The 24,066-nt window shown below is 47.0% G+C and overlaps 1 protein-coding gene across 1 annotated transcript in view; it reads left to right on the top strand.

Annotated features, from left to right (window-relative positions):
• LOC138301492 (putative nuclease HARBI1) overlaps nucleotides 1-23,518 on the top strand; it is a 30,465-nt gene extending 6,947 nt beyond the window's left edge. The window contains exon 2 of the mRNA XM_069242004.1: nucleotides 23,136-23,518. Within this exon, the coding sequence (XP_069098105.1) occupies nucleotides 23,136-23,518 (383 nt within the window). The remainder of the gene's footprint in view (nucleotides 1-23,135) is intronic.
• The last annotated feature ends 548 nt before the right edge of the window (nucleotides 23,519-24,066 follow it).

The raw sequence follows: 24,066 nt of genomic DNA, 5'->3' as shown, positions 1-24,066 counted from the left end.
CACCCTACCATTCAGGAGACCATTCCTGTGGTGGGAGAAACCTCTCCTGGGGTGGCACCTGTTCCAAGGGAATCATCAGTTGGCAAAACTGTACTCCCTGAGGTGGAAGTACCTCTCTGTGGGATAACTAACATTGGTGAGAAAAAGAGCACCATTTTAGTTAACATGGAGCATCCCTCCAACCCTCCGAGAGAAACTTTAGTGCAGAAACCCTGCACTACCTCACAACACTTAGGACAGCATCCCTGCCCTAGTGTGGAGCTCATAGGACAGCATCCCTGCCCTGCTCCAACTAAAGAGAAACAGCATCCCTGTTCTCTCTTCCAGCCATATGGACAAAGTTTTTGCCCAGCTATGGCTTTACTGAGACAGCATCCCTGTCTGGCATTTCCATCATTACAAATAGGTTCAGTGGATAATTCCCACTGCTCTAAACTAAAACTTACTGATAGAAACTCTGAAAATACATCTTCACATTGTTGCTTAGCTAAAAAACTTCAAACAGGGTGGTTTACATCCCCACAGGGAAGTAACCATATAGTGGATGATAAAGGGAGTAACCAGTCTATGGCAGAGCTACTCTCTACTTATCACCACTTAGACAATAAAGTCTCAACTGGCCAAGGTTAGCCTTATTGTCCTTCATTTGGGGGGGGGGGGTTGTGTGAGAAAGTAGCCTCTTTCTAGCATTGTTACCCCCACTTTTGGCCTGTTTGTGAGTGTATGTCAGGGTGTTTTCACTGTCTCACTGGGATCCTGCTAGCCAGGACCCAGTGCTCATAGTGAAAACCCTATGTTTTCAGTATGTTTGTTATGTGTCACTGGGACCCTGCTAGTCAGGACCCCAGTGCTCATAAGTTTGTGACCTATAGGTATGTGTTCCCTGTGTGATGCCTAACTGTCTCACTGAGGCTCTGCTAACCAGAACCTCAGTGGTTATGCTCTCTCTTTACAAATTGTCACTAACAGGCTAGTGACCATTTCACCAATTCACATTGGCATACTGGAACACCCTTATAATTCCCTAGTATATGGTACTGAGGTACCCAGGGTATTGGGGTTCCAGGAGATCCCTATGGGCTGCAGCATTTCTTTTGCCACCCATAGGGAGCTCTGACAATTCTTACACAGGCCTGCCACTGCAGCCTGAGTGAAATAACGTCCACGTTATTTCACAGCCATTTTACACTGCACTTAAGTAACTTATAAGTCACCTATATGTCTAACCTTTACCTGGTAAAGGTTAGGTGCAAAGTTACTTAGTGTGAGGGCACACTGGCACTAGCCAAGGTGCCCCCACATTGTTCAGGGCCAATTCCCCGGACGTTGTGAGTGCTGGGACACCATTACACGCGTGCACTACATATAGGTCACTACCTATATGTAGCTTCACAATGGTAACTCCGAATATGGCCATGTAACATGTCTATGATCATGGAATTGCCCCCTCTATGCCATCCTGGCATAGTTGGCACAATCCCATGATCCCAGTGGTCTGTAGCACAGACCCTGGTACTGCCAAAATGCCTTTCCTGGGGTTTCACTGCAGCTGCTGCTGCTGCCAACCCCTCAGACAGGTTTCTGCCCCCCTGGGGTCAAGCCAGGCTTGTCCCAGGATGGCAGAACAAAGGACTTCCTCTGAGAGAGGGTGTTACACCCTCTCCCTTTGGAAAATGGTGTGAAGGCAGGGGAGGAGTAGCCTCCCCCAGCCTCTGGAAATGCTTTCATGGGCACAGATGTGCCCAATTCTGCATAAGCCAGTCTACACCGGTTCAGGGACCCCTTAGCCCTGCTCTGGCGCGAAACTGGACAAAGGAAAGGGGAGTGACCACTCCCCTGACCTGCATCTCCCCTGGGAGGTGTCCAGAGCTCCTCCAGTGTGCTCCAGACCTCTGCCATCTTGGAAACAGAGGTGCTGCTAGCACACTGGACTGCTCTGAGTGGCCAGTGCCACCAGGTGACGTCAGAGACTCCTTCTGATAGGCTCCTTCAGGTGTTGCTAGCCTATCCTCTCTCCTAGGTAGCCAAATCCTCTTTTCTGGCTATTTAGGGTCTCTGTCTCTGGGGAAACTTTAGATAACGAATGCAAGAGCTCATCAAAGTTCCTCTGCATCTCTCTCTTCACCTTCTGACAAGGAATCGACTGCTGACCGCGCTGGAAGCCTGCAAAACTGCAACAAAGTAGCTAAGACGACTACTGCAACTCTGTAAAGCTGATCCTGCCGCCTTCTCGACTGTTTTCCTGTTGGTGCATGCTGTGGGGGTAGTCTGCCTCCTCTCTGCACCAGAAGCTCCGAAGAAATCTCCCGTGGGTCGACGGAATCTTCCCCCTGCAACCGCAGGCACCAAAGAACTGCATTACCGGTCCCTTGGGTCTCCTCTCAGCATGACGAGCGAGGTCCCTTGAATCCAGCAACTCTGTCCAAGTGACTCCCACAGTCCAGTGACTCTTCAGTCCAAGTTTGGTGGAGGTAAGTCCTTGCCTCCCCACGCCAGACTGCATTGTTGGAAACCGCGTCTTTTGCAGCTACTCCGGCTTCCGTGCACTTCCGGCGGAAATCCTTTGTGCACAGCCAAGCCTAGATCCACGGTACTCTAACCCGCATTGCACGACTTTCTAAGTTGGTCTCCGGCGACGTGGGACTCCTTTGTGTAACTTCGGGTGAGCACCATTTCACACATCCTCGTAGTGCCTGTTTCTGGCACTTCTCCGGGAGCTATCTGCTGCTGAGAGGGCTCCTTGTCTTGCTCGACATCCCCTCTCTCTCCTGACGCAATTTGCGACATCCTGGTCCCTCCTGGGCCACAGCATCATCCAAAAACGCTTACCGCACAATTTGCAGCTAGCAAGGCTTGTTGGTGGTCTTTTGGCAGGAAAACACTTCTGCACGACTCTCCATGGCGAGTGGGATTCGTCCTCCAAAGGGAATGTCTCTAGCCCTTTTTGTTCCTGCAGAATCCTCAGTTTCTTCTGTCCAGTAGAAGCTTCTTTGCACCCACAGCTGGCATTTCCTGGGCATCTGCCCATCTCCGACTTGCTTGTGACTTTTGGACTTGGTCCCCTTGTTACACAGGTACCCTCGACTGTAAATCCATCGTTGTTGCAATGCTGGTTTGTGTCTTTCCTGCATTATTCCCCTATCACGACTTCTTTGTCCTTTGGGGAACTTCAGTGCACTTTGCACTCACTTTTCAGGGTCTTGGGGAGGGCTATTTTTCTAACCCTTACTATTTTCTAATAGTCCCAGCGACCCTCTACAAGGTCACATAGGTTTGGGGTCCATTCGTGGTTCACATTCCACTTTTGGAGTATATGGTTTGTGTTGCCCCTATCCCTATGTGTCCCCATTGCATCCTATTGTAACTATACATTGTTTGCACTGTTTTCTAAGACTATACTGCATATTTTTGGTATTGTGTACATATAACTTGTGTATAATTGCTATCCTCATACTGAGGGTACTCACTGAGATACTTTGGCATATTGTCATAAAAATAAAGTACCTTTATTTTTAGTATATCTGTGTATTGTGTTTTCTTGTGATATTGTTCAAGTGACACCAGTGGTACTGTAGGAGCTTCACTCGTCTCCTAGTTCAGCCTAAGCTGCTCTGCTAAGCTACCATTATCTATCAGCCTATGCTGCTATACACCCTATACACTAATAAGGGATAACTGGGCCTGGTGCAAGGTGCAAATACCCCTTGGTACTCACTACAAGCCAGTCCAGCCTCCTACATTGGTTGTGCAGCGGTGGGATAAGTTCTTTGAGACTACTTACCACTCTTGTCATTGTACTTTTCATAAGAGAAAAATATACAAAACAAGTTCAGTGTGTGTACACATAGCTAAAAAGTTTTGCATTTCCTCTTTTCACTCTTTTCTAAGTGCTGAAAAGTACATCTAAACTTTCTAAAAAGTTTAACAAGTTTTTTTTTCCTGTCTTTCAAAAAGTTCTGAAAACTTTTTTCTCTTATTCTATCACTTTAACTCTCTCTAGAAAATGTCTGGCACAGGCCAAAATGTTGATCTGTCCAAGATTGCATATGATAACCTTAGCTGGAAAGGAGCAAGGAGTCTCTGCATAGAGAGAGGTTTGAGTGTAGGGAAGAATCCTTCCTTGGAATTGTTACTTAACATGCTTAGAGAACAAGATAAGGCTAAAAGTGCCCCATCTGTTGAAAAAGTAGCTAATGGTTCCCAATCTGATCCAGGGACTCCCCCAGGAAAAGATTCAGGAAAGAAACTTCTTAGCCTGCCCATTACTAGACAGTCTAGCATAGTTGGTAATGATGAAGAGCCACACCATACAAATAGTGTTGTCTCACATCATAGCAAGAGCATTTATTCTCACCACAGTGGAAGTGATGTTTCTGTTAGCCAAGCTGCTAGGGTGCCCTCTGTAAGGAACAGGTCTCCTTCTGTTCATTCCCATCATACCTCTGTATCTAGGAATGTCCCTCCCACCAACCCTGATGACAGATTGTTAGAAAGGGAACTCAATAAGTTGAGGGTGGAACAAACCAGACTGAAGCTTAAAAAGCAACAGCTGGATTTGGATAGACAGTCATTAGAACTAGAGAAGGAAAGACAGAAGTTGGGTTTTGAAACCCATGGTGGCAGCAGCAGTATTCCCCATAGTCATCCTGCAAAAGAGCATGTTTCCAGGAATCTGCATAAGATAGTTCCCCCTTATAAGGAGGGGGATGACATTAACAAGTGGTTTGCTGCACTTGAGAGGGCCTGTGTTGTACAGGATGTCCCTCAAAGGCAGTGGGCTGCTATCCTATGGCTATCATTTAGTGGAAAAGGTAGGGATAGGCTCCTTACTGTGAAAGAAAGTGATGCCAATAATTTTACAGTTCTTAAGAATGCACTCCTGGATGGTTATGGCTTAACCACTGAACAATACAGGATAAAGTTCAGAGAGACCAAAAAGGAGTCTTCATAAGACTGGGTTGATTTCATTGACCATTCAGTGAAAGCCTTGGAGGGGTGGTTACATGGCAGTAAGTTACTGATTATGACAGCCTGTATAACTTGATCCTGAGAGAGCATATTCTTAATAATTGTGTGTCTGATTTGTTGCACCAGTACTTGGTGGACTCTGATCTGACCTCTCCCCAAGAATTGGGAAAGAAGGCAGACAAATGGGTCAGAACAAGGGTGAACAGAAAAGTTCATACAGGGGGTGACAAAGAGAACAATAAGAAGAAAGATGGTGAAAAATCTCAAGATAAGCATGGGGATAATGGTAAAACCAAAGATTCCACTTCAAATCTTAAACACTCTTCAGGGGGTGGGGATAAAACAAATTCTTCCTCTTATTCTCAACCTACACAATTTAAAAAGCCTTGGTGCTTTGTGTGTAAAAATAGAGGCCATAGGCCAGGGGATAAGTCCTGTCCAGGTAAACCCCCTGAGCCTACCACCACTAATACATCAAGCTCTAGTGCCCCTAGCAGTAGTGGTACTAGTGGTGGGACTGCTGGCAACAGTCAAGCAAAGGGTGTAGTTGGGTTCACTTATGGGTCCATAGTAGAAACTGGGGTAGTCAGTCCCAAGACAGTTTCTGTCACACCTAGTGGCATTGGCCTTGCCACACTGGCTGCTTGACCCCTTACATTGGATAAGTACAGGCAGACAGTTTCAATAAATGGTGTTGAGGCCTTGGCCTACAGGGACACAGGTGCCAGTATCACTTTGGTGACTGAAAACCTAGTGCATCCTGAACAACACATCATTGGACAACAGTATAAGATTATTGATGTCCATAACCCCACTAAGTTTCTTCCCTTAGCTATAATTCAGTTTAGTTGGGGTGGAGTTACTGGCCGTAAGCAGGTGGTGGTATCACCTAGCTTACCTGTAGACTGTCTCTTAGGTAATGACCTAGAGGCCTCAGGTTGGGCTGATGTAGAGTTTTATGCCCATGCAGCCATGCTGGGCATCCCTGAGGAATTGTTCCCTCTCATTTCTACTGAAATGAAAAAGCACAGGAGAGAAGGCCTGAAAACTCTGGATCCCTCTCCATCAACAGGTAAAAAGGGTATCACAGTATCCCCTAACCACCCTACCATTCAGGAGACCATTCCTGTGGTGGGAGAAACCTCTCCTGGGGTGGCACCTGTTCCAAGGGAATCATCAGTTGGCAAAACTGTAATCCCTGAGGTGGAAGTACCTCTCTGTGGGATAACTAACATTGGTGAGAAAAAGAGCACCATTTTAGTTAACATGGAGCATCCCTCCAACCCTCCCAGAGAAACTTTAGTGCAGAAACCCTGCACTACCTCACAACACTTAGGACAGCATCCCTGCCCTAGTGTGGAGCTCATAGGACAGCATCCCTGCCCTGCTCCAACTAAAGAGAAACAGCATCCCTGTTCTCTCTTCCAGCCATATGGACAAAGTTTTTGCCCAGCTATGGCTTTACTGAGACAGCATCCCTGTCTGGCATTTCCATCATTACCAATAGGTTCAGTGGATAATTCCCACTGCTCTAAACTAAAACTTACTGATAGAAACTCTGAAAATACATCTTCACATTGTTGCTTAGCTAAAAATCTTCAAACAGGGTGGTTTACATCCCCACAGGGAAGTAACCATATAGTGGATGATAAAGGGAGTAACCAGTCTATGGCAGAGCTACTCTCTACTTATCACCACTTAGACAATAAAGTCTCAACTGGCCAAGGTTAGCCTTATTGACCTTCGTTTGGGGGGGGGGGGGTTGTGTGAGAAAGTAGCCTCTTTCTAGCCTTGTTACCCCCACTTTTGGCCTGTTTGTGAGTGTATGTCAGGGTGTTTTCACTGTCTCACTGGGATCCTGCTAGCCAGGACCCAGTGCTCATAGTGAAAACCCTATGTTTTCAGTATGTTTGTTATGTGTCACTGGGACCCTGCTAGTCAGGACCCCAGTGCTCATAAGTTTGTGACCTATAGGTATGTGTTCCCTGTGTGATGCCTAACTGTCTCACTGAGGCTCTGCTAACCAGAACCTCAGTGGTTATGCTCTCTCTTTACAAATTGTCACTAACAGGCTAGTGACCATTTCACCAATTCACATTGGCATACTGGAACACCCTTATAATTCCCTAGTATATGGTACTGAGGTACCCAGGGTATTGGGGTTCCAGGAGATCCCTATGGGCTGCAGCATTTCTTTTGCCACCCATAGGGAGCTCTGACAATTCTTACACAGGCCTGCCACTGCAGCCTGAGTGAAATAACGTCCACGTTATTTCACAGCCATTTTACACTGCACTTAAGTAACTTATAAGTCACCTATATGTCTAACCTTTACCTGGTAAAGGTTAGGTGCAAAGTTACTTAGTGTGAGGGCACCCTGGCACTAGCCAAGGTGCCCCCACATTGTTCAGGGCCAATTCCCCGGACTTTGTGAGTGCGGGGACACCATTACACGCGTGCACTACATATAGGTCACTACCTATATGTAGCTTCACAATGGTAACTCCAAATATGGCCATGTAACATGTCTATGATCATGGAATTGCCCCCTCTATGCCATCCTGGCATAGTTGGCACAATCCCATGATCCCAGTGGTCTGTAGCACAGACCCTGGTACTGCCAAACTGCCTTTCCTGGGGTTTCACTGCAGCTGCTGCTGCTGCCAACCCCTCAGACAGGTTTCTGCCCCCCTGGGGTCAAGCCAGGCTTGTCCCAGGATGGCAGAACAAAGGACTTCCTCTGAGAGAGGGTGTTACACCCTCTCCCTTTGGAAAATGGTGTGAAGGCAGGGGAGGAGTAGCCTCCCCCAGCCTCTGTAAATGCTTTCATGGGCACAGATGTGCCCAATTCTGCATAAGCCAGTCTACACCGGTTCAGGGACCCCTTAGCCCTTCTCTGGCGCGAAACTGGACAAAGGAAAGGGGAGTGACCCCTCCCCTGACCTGCACCTCCCCTGGGAGGTGTCCAGAGCTCCTCCAGTGTGCTCCAGACCTCTGCCATCTTGGAAACAGAGGTGCTGCTGGCACACTGGACTGCTCTGAGTGGCCAGTGCCACCAGGTGACGTCAGAGACTCCTTCTGATAGGCTCCTTCAGGTGTTGCTAGCCTATCCTCTCTCCTAGGTAGCCAAACCCTCTTTTCTGGCTATTTAGGGTCTCTGTCTCTGGGGAAACTTTAGATAACGAATGCAAGAGCTCATCAGAGTTCCTCTGCATCTCTCTCTTCACCTTCTGACAAGGAATTGACTGCTGACCGCGCTGGAAGCCTGCAAAACTGCAACAAAGTAGCTAAGACGACTACTGCAACTCTGTAACGCTGATCCTGCCGCCTTCTCGACTGTTTTCCTGTTGGTGCATGCTGTGGGGGTAGTCTGCCTCCTCCCTGCACTAGAAGCTCCGAAGAAATCTCCTGTGGGTCGACGGAATCTTCCCCCTGCAACCGCAGGCACCAAAGAACTGCATTACCGGTCCCTTGTGTCTCCTCTCAGCATGACGAATGAGGTCCCTTGAATCCAGCAACTCTGTCCAAGTGACTCCCACAGTCCAGTGACTCTTCAGTCCAAGTTTGGTGGAGGTAAGTCCTTGCCTCCCCACGCCAGACTGCATTGTTGGAAACCACATCTTTTGCAGCTACTACGGCTTCCGTGCACTTCCGGCGGAAATCCTTTGTGCACAGCCAAGCCTAGGTCCACGGCACTCTAACCTGCATTGCACGACTTTCTAAGTTGGTCTCCGGCGACGTGGAACTCCTTTGTGTAACTTCGGGTGAGCACTGTTTCACACATCCTCGTAGTGCCTGTTTCTGGCACTTCTCCGGGTGCTACCTGCTGCTGAGCGAGCTCTTTGTCTTGCACGATGTCCCCTCTCTCTCCTGACGCAATTTGCGACATCCTGGTCCCTCGTGGGCCACAGCAGCATCCAAAAATGCTTACCGTACGATTTGCAGCTAGCAAGGCTTGTTGGCGGTCTTTCGGCGGGAAAACACTTCTGCACGGCTCTCCACGGGAAGAGGGATCCGTCCTCCAAAGGGGAAGTCTCTAGCACTTTTCGTTCCTGCAGAATCCTCCGCTTCTTCTGTCCAGTAGAAGCTTCTTTGCACCCACAGCTGGCATTTCCTGGGCATCTGCCCATCTCCGACTTGCTTGTGACTTTTGGACTTGGTCCCCTTGTTCCACAGGTACCCTCGACTGTAAATCCATCGTTGTTGCAATGCTGGTTTGTGTCTTTCCTGCATTATTCCCCTATCACGACTTCTTTGTCCTTTGGGGAACTTCAGTGCACTTTGCACTCACTTTTCAGGGTCTTGGGGAGGGCTATTTTCTAACCCTTACTATTTTCTAATAGTCCCAGCGACCCTCTACAAGGTCACATAGGTTTGGGGTCCATTTGTGGTTCACATTCCACTTTTGGAGTATATGGTTTGTGTTGCCCCTATCCCTATGTGTCCCCATTGCATCCTATTGTAACTATACATTGTTTGCACTGTTTTCTAAGACTATACTGCATATTTTTGGTATTGTGTACATATAACTTGTGTATATTTGCTATCCTCATACTGAGGGTACTCACTGAGATACTTTGGCATATTGTCATAAAAATAAAGTACCTTTATTTTTAGTATATCTGTGTATTATGTTTTCTTGTGATATTGTGCAAGTGACACCAGTGGTACTGTAGGAGCTTCACTCGTCTCCTAGTTCAGCCTAAGCTGCTCTGCTAAGCTATCATTATCTATCAGCCTATGCTGCTATACACCCTATACACTAATAAGGGATAACTGGGCCTGGTGCAAGGTGCAAGTACCCCTTGGTACTCACTACAAGCCAGTCCAGCCTCCTACATTGGTTGTGCAGCGGTGGGATAAGTTCTTTGAGACTACTTACCACTCTTGTCATTGTAATTTTCATAAGAGAAAAATATACAAAACAAGTTCAGTGTGTGTACACATAGCTAAAAAGTTTTGCATTTCCTCTTTTCACTCTTTTCTAAGTGCTGAAAAGTACATCTAAACTTTCTAAAAAGTTTAACAAGTTTTTTTTTCCTGTCTTTCAAAAAGTTCTGAAAACTTTTTTCTCTTATTCTATCACTTTAACTCTCTCTAGAAAATGTCTGGCACAGGCCAAAATGTTGATCTGTCCAAGATTGCATATGATCACCTTAGCTGGAAAGGAGCAAGGAGTCTCTGCATAGAGAGAGGTTTGAGTGTAGGGAAGAATCCTTCCTTGGAATTGTTACTTAACATGCTTAGAGAACAAGATAAGGCTAAAAGTGCCCCATCTGTTGAATAAGTAGCTAATGGTTCCCAATCTGATCCAGGGACTCCCCCAGGAAAAGATTCAGGAAAGAAACTTCTTAGCCTGCCCATTACTAGACAGTCTAGCATAGTTGGTAATGATGAAGAGCCACACCATACAAATAGTGTTGTCTCACATCATAGCAAGAGCATTTATTCTCACCACAGTGGAAGTGATGTTTCTGTTAGCCAAGCTGCTAGGGTGCCCTCTGTAAGGGAGAGGTCTCCTTCTGTTCATTCCCATCATACCTCTGTAACTAGGAATGTCCCTCCCACCAACCCTGATGACAGATTGTTAGAAAGGGAACACAATAAGTTGAGGGTGGAACAAACCAGACTGAAGCTTAAAAAGCAACAGCTGGATTTGGATAGACAGTCATTAGAACTAGAGAAGGAAAGACAGAAGTTGGGTTTTGAAACCCATGGTGGCAGCAGCAGTATTCCCCATAGTCATCCTGCAAAAGAGCATGTTTCCAGGAATCTGCATAAGATAGTTCCCCCTTATAAGGAGGGGGATGACATTAACAAGTGGTTTGCTGCACTTGAGAGGGCCTGTGTTGTACAGGATGTCCCTCAAAGGCAGTGGGCTGATATCCTATGGCTATCATTTAGTGGAAAAGGTAGGGATAGGCTCCTTACTGTGAAAGAAAGTGATGCCAATAATTTTACAGTTCTTAAGAATGCACTCCTGGATGGTTATGGCTTAACCACTGAACAATACAGGATAAAGTTCAGAGAGACCAAAAAGGAGTCTTCACAAGACTGGGTTGATTTCATTGACCCTTCAGTGAAAGCCTTGGAGGGGTGGTTACATGGCAGTAAAGTTACTGATTATGACAGCCTGTATAACTTGATCCTGAGAGAGCATATTCTTAACAGTTGTGTGTCTGATTTGTTGCACCAGTACTTGGTGGACTCTGATCTGACCTCTCCCCAAGAATTGGGAAAGAAGGCAGACAAATGGGTCAGAACAAGGGTGAACAGAAAAGTTCATACAGGGGGTGACAAAGAGAACAATAAGAAGAAAGATGGTGAAAAATCTCAAGATAAGCATGGGGATAAGGGTAAAACCAAAGATTCCACTTCAAATCTTAAACACTCTTCAGGGGGTGGGGATAAAACAAATTCTTCCTCTTCTTCTCAACCTACACAATTTAAAAAGCCTTGGTGCTTTGTGTGTAAAAATAGAGGCCATAGGCCAGGGGATAAGTCCTGTCCAGGTAAACCCCCTGAGCCTACCACCACTAATACATCAAGCTCTAGTGCCCCTAGCAGTAGTGGTACTAGTGGTGGGACTGCTGGCAACAGTCAAGTTAAGGGTGTAGTTGGGTTCACTTATGGGTCCATAGTAGAAACTGGGGTAGTCAGTCCTAAGACAGTTTCTGTCACACCTAGTGGCATTGGCCTTGCCACACTGTCTGCTTGGCCTCTTACATTGGATAAGTAAACGCAGACAGTTTCAATAAATGGTGTTGAGGCCTTGGCCTACAGGGACACAGGTGCCAGTATCACTTTGGTGACTGAAAACCTAGTGCATCCTGAACAACACATCATTGGACAACAGTATAAGATTATTGATGTCCATAACTCCACTAAGTTTCTTCCCTTAGCTATAATTCAGTTTAGTTGGGGTGGAGTTACTGGCCGTAAGCAGGTGGTGGTATCACCTAGCTTACCTGTAGACTGTCTCTTAGGTAATGACCTAGAGGCCTCAGGTTGGGCTGATGTAGAGTTTTATGCCCATGCAGCCATGCTGGGCATCCCTGAGGAATTGTTCCCTCTCATTTCTACTGAAATGAAAAAGCACAGGAGAGAAGGCCTGAAAACTCTGGATCCCTCTCCATCAACAGGTAAAAAGGGTATCACAGTATCCCCTAACCACCCTACCATTCAGGAGACCATTCCTGTGGTGGGAGAAACCTCTCCTGGGGTGGCACCTGTTCCAAGGGAATCATCAGTTGGCAAAACTGTAATCCCTGAGGTGGAAGTACCTCTCTGTGGGATAACTAACATTGGTGAGAAAAAGAGCACCATTTTAGTTAACATGGAGCATCCCTCCAACCCTCCCAGAGAAACTTTAGTGCAGAAACCCTGCACTACCTCACAACACTTAGGACAGCATCCCTGCCCTAGTGTGGAGCTCATAGGACAGCATCCCTGCCCTGCTCCAACTAAAGAGAAACAGCATCCCTGTTCTCTCTTCCAGCCATATGGACAAAGTTTTTGCCCAGCTATGGCTTTACTGAGACAGCATCCCTGTCTGGCATTTCCATCATTACCAATAGGTTCAGTGGATAATTCCCACTGCTCTAAACTAAAACTTACTGATAGAAACTCTGAAAATACATCTTCACATTGTTGCTTAGCTAAAAATCTTCAAACAGGGTGGTTTACATCCCCACAGGGAAGTAACCATATAGTGGATGATAAAGGGAGTAACCAGTCTATGGCAGAGCTACTCTCTACTTATCACCACTTAGACAATAAAGTCTCAACTGGCCAAGGTTAGCCTTATTGTCCTTCGTTTGGGGGGGGGGGTTGTGTGAGAAAGTAGCCTCTTTCTAGCCTTGTTACCCCCACTTTTGGCCTGTTTGTGAGTGTATGTCAGGGTGTTTTCACTGTCTCACTGGGATCCTGCTAGCCAGGACCCAGTGCTCATAGTGAAAACCCTATGTTTTCAGTATGTTTGTTATGTGTCACTGGGACCCTGCTAGTCAGGACCCCAGTGCTCATAAGTTTGTGACCTATAGGTATGTGTTCCCTGTGTGATGCCTAACTGTCTCACTGAGGCTCTGCTAACCAGAACCTCAGTGGTTATGCTCTCTCTTTACAAATTGTCACTAACAGGCTAGTGACCATTTCACCAATTCACATTGGCATACTGGAACACCCTTATAATTCCCTAGTATATGGTACTGAGGTACCCAGGGTATTGGGGTTCCAGGAGATCCCTATGGGCTGCAGCATTTCTTTTGCCACCCATAGGGAGCTCTGACAATTCTTACACAGGCCTGCCACTGCAGCCTGAGTGAAATAACGTCCACGTTATTTCACAGCCATTTTACACTGCACTTAAGTAACTTATAAGTCACCTATATGTCTAACCTTTACCTGGTAAAGGTTAGGTGCAAAGTTACTTAGTGTGAGGGCACCCTGGCACTAGCCAAGGTGCCCCCACATTGTTCAGGGCCAATTCCCCGGACTTTGTGAGTGCGGGGACACCATTACACGCGTGCACTACATATAGGTCACTACCTATATGTAGCTTCACAATGGTAACTCCAAATATGGCCATGTAACATGTCTATGATCATGGAATTGCCCCCTCTATGCCATCCTGGCATAGTTGGCACAATCCCATGATCCCAGTGGTCTGTAGCACAGACCCTGGTACTGCCAAACTGCCTTTCCTGGGGTTTCACTGCAGCTGCTGCTGCTGCCAACCCCTCAGACAGGTTTCTGCCCCCTGGGGTCAAGCCAGGCTTGTCCCAGGATGGCAGAACAAAGGACTTCCTCTGAGAGAGGGTGTTACACCCTCTCCCTTTGGAAAATGGTGTGAAGGCAGGGGAGGAGTAGCCTCCCCCAGCCTCTGTAAATGCTTTCATGGGCACAGATGTGCCCAATTCTGCATAAGCCAGTCTACACCGGTTCAGGGACCCCTTAGCCCTTCTCTGGCGCGAAACTGGACAAAGGAAAGGGGAGTGACCCCTCCCCTGACCTGCACCTCCCCTGGGAGGTGTCCAGAGCTCCTCCAGTGTGCTCCAGACCTCTGCCATCTTGGAAACAGAGGTGCTGCTGGCACACTGGACTGCTCTGAGTGGCCAGTGCCACCAGGTGACGTCAGAGACTCCTTCTGATAGGCTCCTTCAGGTGTTGCTAGCCTATCCTCTCTCCTAGGTAGCCAAACCCTCTTTTCTGGCTATTTAGGGTCTCTGTCTCTGGGGAAACTTTAGATAACGAATGCAAGAGCTCATCAGAGTTCCTCTGCATCTCTCTCTTCACCTTCTGACAAGGAATCGACTGCTGACCGCGCTGGAAGCCTGCAAAACTGCAACAAAGTAGCTAAGACGACTACTGCAACTCTGTAACGCTGATCCTGCCGCCTTCTCGACTGTTTTCCTGTTGGTGCATGCTGTGGGGGTAGTCTGCCTCCTCCCTGCACTAGAAGCTCCGAAGAAATCTCCTGTGGGTCGACGGAATCTTCCCCCTGCAACCGCAGGCACCAAAGAACTGCATTACCGGTTCCTTGTGTCTCCTCTCAGCATGACGAATGAGGTCCCTTGAATCCAGCAACTCTGTCCAAGTGACTCCCACAGTCCAGTGACTCTTCAGTCCAAGTTTGGTGGAGGTAAGTCCTTGCCTCCCCACGCCAGACTGCATTGTTGGAAACCGCATCTTTTGCAGCTACTACGGCTTCCGTGCACTTCCGGCGGAAATCCTTTGTGCACAGCCAAGCCTAGGTCCACGGCACTCTAACCTGCATTGCACGACTTTCTAAGTTGGTCTCCGGCGACGTGGAACTCCTTTGTGTAACTTCGGGTGAGCACTGTTTCACACATCCTCGTAGTGCCTGTTTCTGGCACTTCTCCGGGTGCTACCTGCTGCTGAGCAAGCTCCTTGTCTTGCACGATGTCCCCTCTCTCTCCTGACGCAATTTGCGACATCCTGGTCCCTCGTGGGCCACAGCAGCATCCAAAAATGCTTACCGTACGATTTGCAGCTAGCAAGGCTTGTTGGCGGTCTTTCGGCGGGAAAACACTTCTGCACGACTTTCCACGGGAAGAGGGATCCGTCCTCCAAAGGGGAAGTCTCTAGCACTTTTCGTTCCTGCAGAATCCTCAGCTTCTTCTGTCCAGTAGAAGCTTCTTTGCACCCACAGCTGGCATTTCCTGGGCATCTGCCCATCTCCGACTTGCTTGTGACTTTTGGACTTGGTCCCCTTGTTCCACAGGTACCCTCGACTGTAAATCCATCGTTGTTGCAATGCTGGTTTGTGTCTTTCCTGCATTATTCCCCTATCACGACTTCTTTGTCCTTTGGGGAACTTCAGTGCACTTTGCACTCACTTTTCAGGGTCTTGGGGAGGGCTATTTTTCTAACCCTTACTATTTTCTAATAGTCCCAGCGACCCTCTACAAGGTCACATAGGTTTGGGGTCCATTTGTGGTTCACATTCCACTTTTGGAGTATATGGTTTGTGTTGCCCCTATCCCTATGTGTCCCCATTGCATCCTATTGTAACTATACATTGTTTGCACTGTTTTCTAAGACTATACTGCATATTTTTGGTATTGTGTACATATAACTTGTGTATAATTGCTATCCTCATACTGAGGGTACTCACTGAGATACTTTGGCATATTGTCATAAAAATAAAGTACCTTTATTTTTAGTATATCTGTGTATTGTGTTTTCTTGTGATATTGTGCAAGTGACACCAGTGGTACTGTAGGAGCTTCACTCGTCTCCTAGTTCAGCCTAAGCTGCTCTGCTAAGCTATCATTATCTATCAGCCTATGCTGCTATACACCCTATACACTAATAAGGGATAACTGGGCCTGGTGCAAGGTGCAAGTACCCCTTGGTACTCACTACAAGCCAGTCCAGCCTCCTACATTGGTTGTGCAGCGGTGGGATAAGTTCTTTGAGACTACTTACCACTCTTGTCATTGTACTTTTCATAAGAGAAAAATATACAAAACAAGTTCAGTGTGTGTACACATAGCTAAAAAGGTTTGCATTTCCTCTTTTCACTCTTTTCTAAGTGCTGAAAAGTACATCTAAACTTTCTAAAAAGTTTAACAAGTTTTTTTTTCCTGTCTTTCAAAAAGTTCTGAAAACTTTTTTCTCTTATTCTATCACTTTAACTCTCTCTAGAAAATGTCTGGCACAGGCCAAAATGTTGATCTGTCCAAGATTGCATATGATCACCTTAGCTGGAAAGGAGCAAGGAGTCTCTGCATAGAGAGAGGTTTGAGTGTAGGGAAGAATCCTTCCTTGGAATTGTTACTTAACATGCTTAGAGAACAAGATAAGGCTAAAAGTGCCCCATCTGTTGAATAAGTAGCTAATGGTTCCCAATCTGATCCAGGGACTCCCCCAGGAAAAGATTCAGGAAAGAAACTTCTTAGCCTGCCCATTACTAGACAGTCTAGCATAGTTGGTAATGATGAAGAGCCACCCCATACAAATAGTGTTGTCTCACATCATAGCAAGAGCATTTATTCTCACCACAGTGGAAGTGATGTTTCTGTTAGCCAAGCTGCTAGGGTGCCCTCTGTAAGGGAGAGGTATCCTTCTGTTCATTCCCATCATACCTCTGTAACTAGGAATGTCCCTCCCACCAACCCTGATGACAGATTGTTAGAAAGGGAACACAATAAGTTGAGGGTGGAACAAACCAGACTGAAGCTTAAAAAGCAACAGCTGGATTTGGATAGACAGTCATTAGAACTAGAGAAGGAAAGACAGAAGTTGGGTTTTGAAACCCATGGTGGCAGCAGCAGTATTCCCCATAGTCATCCTGCAAAAGAGCATGTTTCCAGGAATCTGCATAAGATAGTTCCCCCTTATAAGGAGGGGGATGACATTAACAAGTGGTTTGCTGCACTTGAGAGGGCCTGTGTTGTACAGGATGTCCCTCAAAGGCAGTGGGCTGTTATCCTATGGCTATCATTTAGTGGAAAAGGTAGGGATAGGCTCCTTACTGTGAAAGAAAGTGATGCCAATAATTTTACAGTTCTTAAGAATGCACTCCTGGATGGTTATGGCTTAACCACTGAACAATACAGGATAAAGTTCAGAGAGACCAAAAAGGAGTCTTCACAAGACTAGGTTGATTTCATTGACCATTCAGTGAAAGCCTTGGAGGGGTGGTTACATGGCAGTAAAGTTACTGATTATGACAGCCTGTATAACTTGATCCTGAGAGAGCATATTCTTAACAGTTGTGTGTCTGATTTGTTGCACCAGTACTTGGTGGACTCTGATCTGACCTCTCCCCAAGAATTGGGAAAGAAGGCAGACAAATGGGTCAGAACAAGGGTGAACAGAAAAGTTCATACAGGGGGTGACAAAGAGAACAATAAGAAGAAAGATGGTGAAAAATCTCAAGATAAGCATGGGGATAAGGGTAAAACCAAAGATTCCACTTCAAATCTTAAACACTCTTCAGGGGGTGGGGATAAAACAAATTCTTCCTCTTCTTCTCAACCTACACAATTTAAAAAGCCTTGGTGCTTTGTGTGTAAAAATAGAGGCCATAGGCCAGGGGATAAGTCCTGTCCAGGTAAACCCCCTGAGCCTACCACCACTAATACATCAAGCTCTAGTGCCCCTAGCAGTAGTGGTACTAGTGGTGGGACTGCTGGCAACAGTCAAGTTAAGGGTGTAGTTGGGTTCACTTATGGGTCCATAGTAGAAACTGGGGTAGTCAGTCCCAAGACAGTTTCTGTCACACCTAGTGGCATTGGCCTTGCCACACTGTCTGCTTGGCCTCTTACATTGGATAAGTACACGCAGACAGTTTCAATAAATGGTGTTGAGGCCTTGGCCTACAGGGACACAGGTGCCAGTATCACTTTGGTGACTGAAAACCTAGTGCATCCTGAACAACACATCATTGGACAACAGTATAAGATTATTGATGTCCATAACTCCACTAAGTTTCTTCCCTTAGCTATAATTCAGTTTAGTTGGGGTGGAGTTACTGGCCCTAAGCAGGTGGTGGTATCACCTAGCTTACCTGTAGACTGTGTCTTAGGTAATGACCTAGAGGCCTCAGGTTGGGCTGATGTAGAGTTTTATGCCCATGCAGCCATGCTGGGCATCCCTGAGGAATTGTTCCCTCTCATTTCTACTGAAATGAAAAAGCACAGGAGAGAAGGCCTGAAAACTCTGGATCCCTCTCCATCAACAGGTAAAAAGGGTATCACAGTATCCCCTAACCACCCTACCATTCAGGAGACCATTCCTGTGGTGGGAGAAACCTCTCCTGGGGTGGCACCTGTTCCAAGGGAATCATCAGTTGGCAAAACTGTACTCCCTGAGGTGGAAGTACCTCTCTGTGGGATAACTAACATTGGTGAGAAAAAGAGCACCATTTTAGTTAACATGGAGCATCCCTCCAACCCTCCCAGAGAAACTTTAGTGCAGAAACCCTGCACTGCCTCACAACACTTAGGACAGTGTGGAGCTCATAGGACAGCATCCCTGCCCTGCTCCAACTAAAGAGAAACAGCATCCCGGTTCTCTCTTCCAGCCATATGGACAAAGTTTTTGCCCAGCTATGGCTTTACTGAGACAGCATCCCTGTCTGGCATTTCCATCATTACAAATAGGTTCAGTGGATAATTCCCACTGCTCTAAACTAAAACTTACTGATAGAAACTCTGAAAATACATCTTCACATTGTTGCTTAGCTAAAAAACTTCAAACAGGGTGGTTTACATCCCCACAGGGAAGTAACCATATAGTGGATGATAAAGGGAGTAACCAGTCTATGGCAGAGCTACTCTCTACTTATCACCACTTAGACAATAAAGTCTCAACTGGCCAAGGTTAGCCTTATTGTCCTTCGTTTGGGGGGGCGGGGTTGTGTGAGAAAGTAGCCTCTTTCTAGCCTTGTTACCCCCACTTTTGGCCTGTTTGTGAGTGTATGTCAGGGTGTTTTCACTGTCTCACTGGGATCCTGCTAGCCAGGACCCAGTGCTCATAGTGAAAACCCTATGTTTTCAGTATGTTTGTTATGTGTCACTGGGACCCTGCTAGTCAGGACCCCAGTGCTCATAAGTTTGTGACTTATAGGTATGTGTTCCCTGTGTGATGCCTAACTGTCTCACTGAGGCTCTGCTAACCAGAACCTCAGTGGTTATGCTCTCTCTTTACAAATTGTCACTAACAGGCTAGTGACCATTTCACCAATTCACATTGGCATACTGGAACACCCTTATAATTCCCTAGTACATGGTACTGAGGTACCCAGGGTATTGGGGTTCCAGGAGATCCCTATGGGCTGCAGAATTTCTTTTGCCACCCATAGGGAGCTCTGACAATTCTTACACAGGCCTGCCACTGCAGCCTGAGAGAAATAACGTCCACGTTATTTCACAGCCATTTTACACTGCAATTAAGTAACTTATAAGTCACCTATATGTCTAACCTTTACCTGGTAAAGGTTAGGTGCAAAGTTACTTAGTGTGAGGGCACCCTGGCACTAGCCAAGGTGCCCCCACATTGTTCAGAGCCAATTCCCCGGACTTTGTGAGTGCGGGGACACCATTACACGCGTGCACTACATATAGGTCACTACCTATATGTAGCTTCACAATGGTAACTCCGAATATGGCCATGTAACATGTCTATGATCATGGAATTGCCCCCTCTATGCCATCCTGGCATAGTTGGCACAATCCCATGATCCCAGTGGTCTGTAGCACAGACCCTGGTACTGCCAAACTGCCTTTCCTGGGGTTTCACTGCAGCTGCTGCTGCTGCCAACCCCTCAGACAGGTTTCTGCCCCCCTGGGGTCAAGCCAGGCTTGTCCCAGGATGGCAGAACAAAGGACTTCCTCTGAGAGAGTGTGTTACACCCTCTCCCTTTGGAAAATGGTGTGAAGGCAGGGGAGGAGTAGCCTCCCCCAGCCTCTGGAAATGCTTTCATGGGCACAGATGTGCCCAATTCTGCATAAGCCAGTCTACACCGGTTCAGGGACCCCTTAGCCCTTCTCTGGCGTGAAACTGGACAAAGGAAAGGGGAGTGACCACTCCCCTGACCTGCACCTCCCCTGGGAGTTGTCCAGAGCTCCTCCAGTGTTCTCCAGACCTCTGCCATCTTGGAAATAGAGGTGCTGCTGGCACACTGGACTGCTCTGAGTGGCCAGTGCCACCAGGTGACGTCAGAGACTCCTTCTGATAGGCTCCTTCAGGTGTTGCTAGCCTATCCTCTCTCCTAGGTAGTCAAACCCTCTTTTCTGGCTATTTAGGGTCTCTGTCTCTGGGGAAACTTTAGATAACGAATGCAAGAGCTCATCAGAGTTCCTCTGCATCTCTCTCTTCACCTTCTGACAAGGAATCGACTGCTGACCGCTCTGGAAGCCTGCAAAACTGCAACAAAGTAGCTAAGACGACTACTGCAACTCTGTAACGCTGATCCTGCCGCCTTCTCGACTGTTTTCCTGTTGGTGCATGCTGTGGGGGTAGTCTGCCTCCTCTCTGCACTAGAAGCTCAGAAGAAATCTCCCGTGGGTCGACGGAATCTTCCCCCTGCAACCGCAGGCACCAAAGAACTGCATTACCGGTCCCTTGGGTCTCCTCTCAGCATGACGAACGAGGTCCCTTGAATCCAGCAACTCTGTCCAAGTGACTCCCACAGTCCAGTAACTCTTCAGTCCAAGTTTGGTGGAGGTAAGTCCTTGCCTCCCCACGCCAGACTGCATTGTTGGAAACCGCATCTTTTGCAGCTACTCCGGCTTCCGTGCACTTCCGGCGGAAATCCTTTATGCACAGCCAAGCCTAGGTCCACGGCACTCTAACCTGCATTGCACGACTTTCTAAGTTGGTCTCCGGCGACGTGGAACTCCTTTGTGTACCTTCGGGTGAGCACCGTTTCACACATTCTCGTAGTGCCTGTTTCTGGCACTTCTCTGGGTGCTACCTGCTGCTGATGTCCCCTCTCTCTCCTGACGCAATTTGCGACATCCTGGTCCCTCCTGGGCCACAGCAGCATCCAAAAACGCTTACCATATGATTTGCAGTTAGCAAGGCTTGTTGGCGGTCTTTCGGCGGGAAAACACTTCTGCACAACTCTCCACGGCGAGAGAGATCCGTCCTCCAAAGGGGAAGTCTCTAGCCCGTTTCGTTCCTGCAGAATCCTCAGCTTCTTCTGTCCAGTAGAAGCTTCTTTGCACCCACAGCTGGCATTTCCTGGGCATCTGCCCATCTCCGACTTGCTTGTGACTTTTGGACTTGGTCCCCTTGTTCCACAGGTACCCTCGACTGGAAATCCATCGTTGTTGCATTGCTGGTTTGTGTCTTTCCTGCATTATTCCCCTATCACGACTTCTTTGTCCTTTGGGGAACTTCAGTGCACTTTGCACTCACTTTTCAGGGTCTTGGGGAGGGCTATTTTTCTAACCCTTACTATTTTCTAATAGTCCCAGCGACCCTCTACAAGGTCACATAGGTTTGGGGTCCATTCGTGGTTCACATTCCACTTTTGGAGTATATGGTTTGTGTTGCCCCTATCCCTATGTGTCCCCATTGCATCCTATTGTAACTATACATTGTTTGCACTGTTTTCTAAGACTATACTGCATATTTTTGGTATTGTGTACATATAACTTGTGTATAATTGCTATCCTCATACTGAGGGTACTCACTGAGATACTTTGGCATATTGTCATAAAAATAAAGTACCTTTATTTTTAGTATATCTGTGTATTGTGTTTTCTTGTGATATTGTGCAAGTGACACTAGTGGTACTGTAGGAGCTTCACTCGTCTCCTAGTTCAGCCTAAGCTGCTCTGCTAAGCTACCATTATCTATCAGCCTATGCTGCTATACACCCTATACACTAATAAGGGATAACTGGGCCTGGTGCAAGGTGCAAGTACCCCTTGGTACTCACTACAAGCCAGTCCAGCCTCCTACACTGTGCCATCTCCCAAAGCCTGCACCATGCATGTGTTGAAAGTGTCAGTCAGAAATCATGTAATAGAAGGCAGGCAAAACTTCTGCAAAAAATGACTTCTTCCTACCAATCCGGGACACACACTCCCATACACGTCATGGCTGGTACAACCATCATCTGCCACAAAGGGTCACTAGGGCACATACATTTACGGGAAATGACAACATTGTGCCAAAATAGGCCACGCAGCCTACCTTCATTTACATGATGCAGGGATGCTCCTAATTTAATAGTATACAGCACACCCCTGTGTTGTGGCCAGTGCTTATGCAAAAATTAGCTACCAGCACCAACCCAGGCATCTTTGCACCATCGTGCAAGGATGTCTGCATTGAGGGCTGTGATTGTTCATGTGTGAGAAGGGACACCTTCCTGCACATAAACTACCATATCTGGCATTTCCTCCTGCTATGCGTGCAGCAATATGCAGCACACATCAAATTTGCTAAAACACGAGGAGGAATAAAAGTATCCCACTAGTTGTGCCGTACTAATGCCACCCCTTGGGGGTGGGGTGAGATATTGGTGCTGCCTCAGATCTACAAAATCAGAGGCAGCTAGAAAATGCTATGGGTATTGCTGTGGCACACCCACAGCAACACCCATTGCTCGCCCCTTCCATGCAAAGGGTTGTGTGTGAAGGGGCTGTAGTCACAAGGTGGCATCAAGCAACAAAAAATGGTATAACACCACCTTTAAATATGGGGCAGGGCATAGCACCACCGGAGCTTCTATAAAAGTGATGCTCTGGTGGCGCTAGGTGCTCAAAATTATGCTCCTAAGTGTCGCACTGCATGAATAGTGCAACATGTCAAAAAGGACAGCGCAATCTTGATTTGTAGGGCAACAATGCTCTATCAACATCTGACACCATTGTGCTGCTTGGAAGTGGTATGTGCCATGTAAGACTAGTACACTGATCCAAATATAGACTACACAACACATAGGCCCAAATCATGACCGTCACTTCTGGGAACAACATAAAAACTTCCCAGGCCTTTAAGCCACTACCCAAGTTTGTCATGTCCATCAACACAGTTCAAAGAAACCATTTCACAAGAACAGGAATAGACAGTACACCACAAGCAAGTTTGTGTCACATCTCCAATGAAAAAGTACAACTGCCATGGGACGTACCAAGCCACTATCAACACTTAACAGCATATCTCCTCTGTATTCATTGCAGCTAATCAAGGTAATGGCATCCAGCCGTGGGTGATGACCCCTTTTGCTAATCCCACAACGGTGGAGCAGTGGGTCTACAATGAGAGGCACAGGAAAACCCACAATTTGTTGGAGAGGACATCTGGCATCCTGAAATCCAGGTTCAGGTGTCTGGCCCTGACAGAAGGAAGCCTCTTATATGCTCCACCACTTGTTTGTAAGATCATCTTGGCATGTGCAATCCTGCACAACATTTGTGTCCGGACAAATATCCCCTGGGATGAAAAGGATGATGTTCGCAGCGAGGTTGAGGATGATGGAGCAGATCATGTGGAGGGGGAACAAATTAACACTGCAGCCGGAGTTCGTAGGAGATCCCATATTGTGGATAACTTCTACACATGACCACAGTACTTCAAACATCACCTTGTAAATAGCGCTAATTAATCACTTTGCACCTGAATCTCCTTGGTTTACTGATTTTTTACTACATACTCCATTGGAATGTGACTCTAACAACAGTGAGCAGGTAGGTAACACAAAGGTGACCAGTATGGTAGCAACAGCCTTTGTGACATTAGTGGGTCTACTGCCACCATATCAAATATCAGTGGCACGTAATTTGCAGGCAGTGGATCCTGAAGGTCTGGATCCATGCACCACCACATATATTGTCCCGTCAAGTGGGAAAGGTGTCAGTACCTAGCCCATCCACCACAACAACACCATGCATAACAGGATGAATGCAAGGGGGGCACACATGAGGTAGGGGCTGTCACCAAATGGATAACAAGTCATGTAGTAACAATACAGTGTCACAACTTATGGTGACAGTAGCATTGCCTGCATGGTACATGTGTGACAAGGGTGGTACATCACTGTGAACTGTGGTCCCTCAGTTAAAGCCCAGGGATTGTAACCAATGTCCCATGCTGAGCATGCACAGTGTAACC

This window comes from Pleurodeles waltl, chromosome 6, assembly GCF_031143425.1.
Source record: "Pleurodeles waltl isolate 20211129_DDA chromosome 6, aPleWal1.hap1.20221129, whole genome shotgun sequence".
Taxonomy (NCBI): domain Eukaryota; kingdom Metazoa; phylum Chordata; class Amphibia; order Caudata; family Salamandridae; genus Pleurodeles; species Pleurodeles waltl.
Note: the sequence above shows the minus strand (reverse complement) of the source record. Positions and strands in the feature narration are given on the sequence as shown.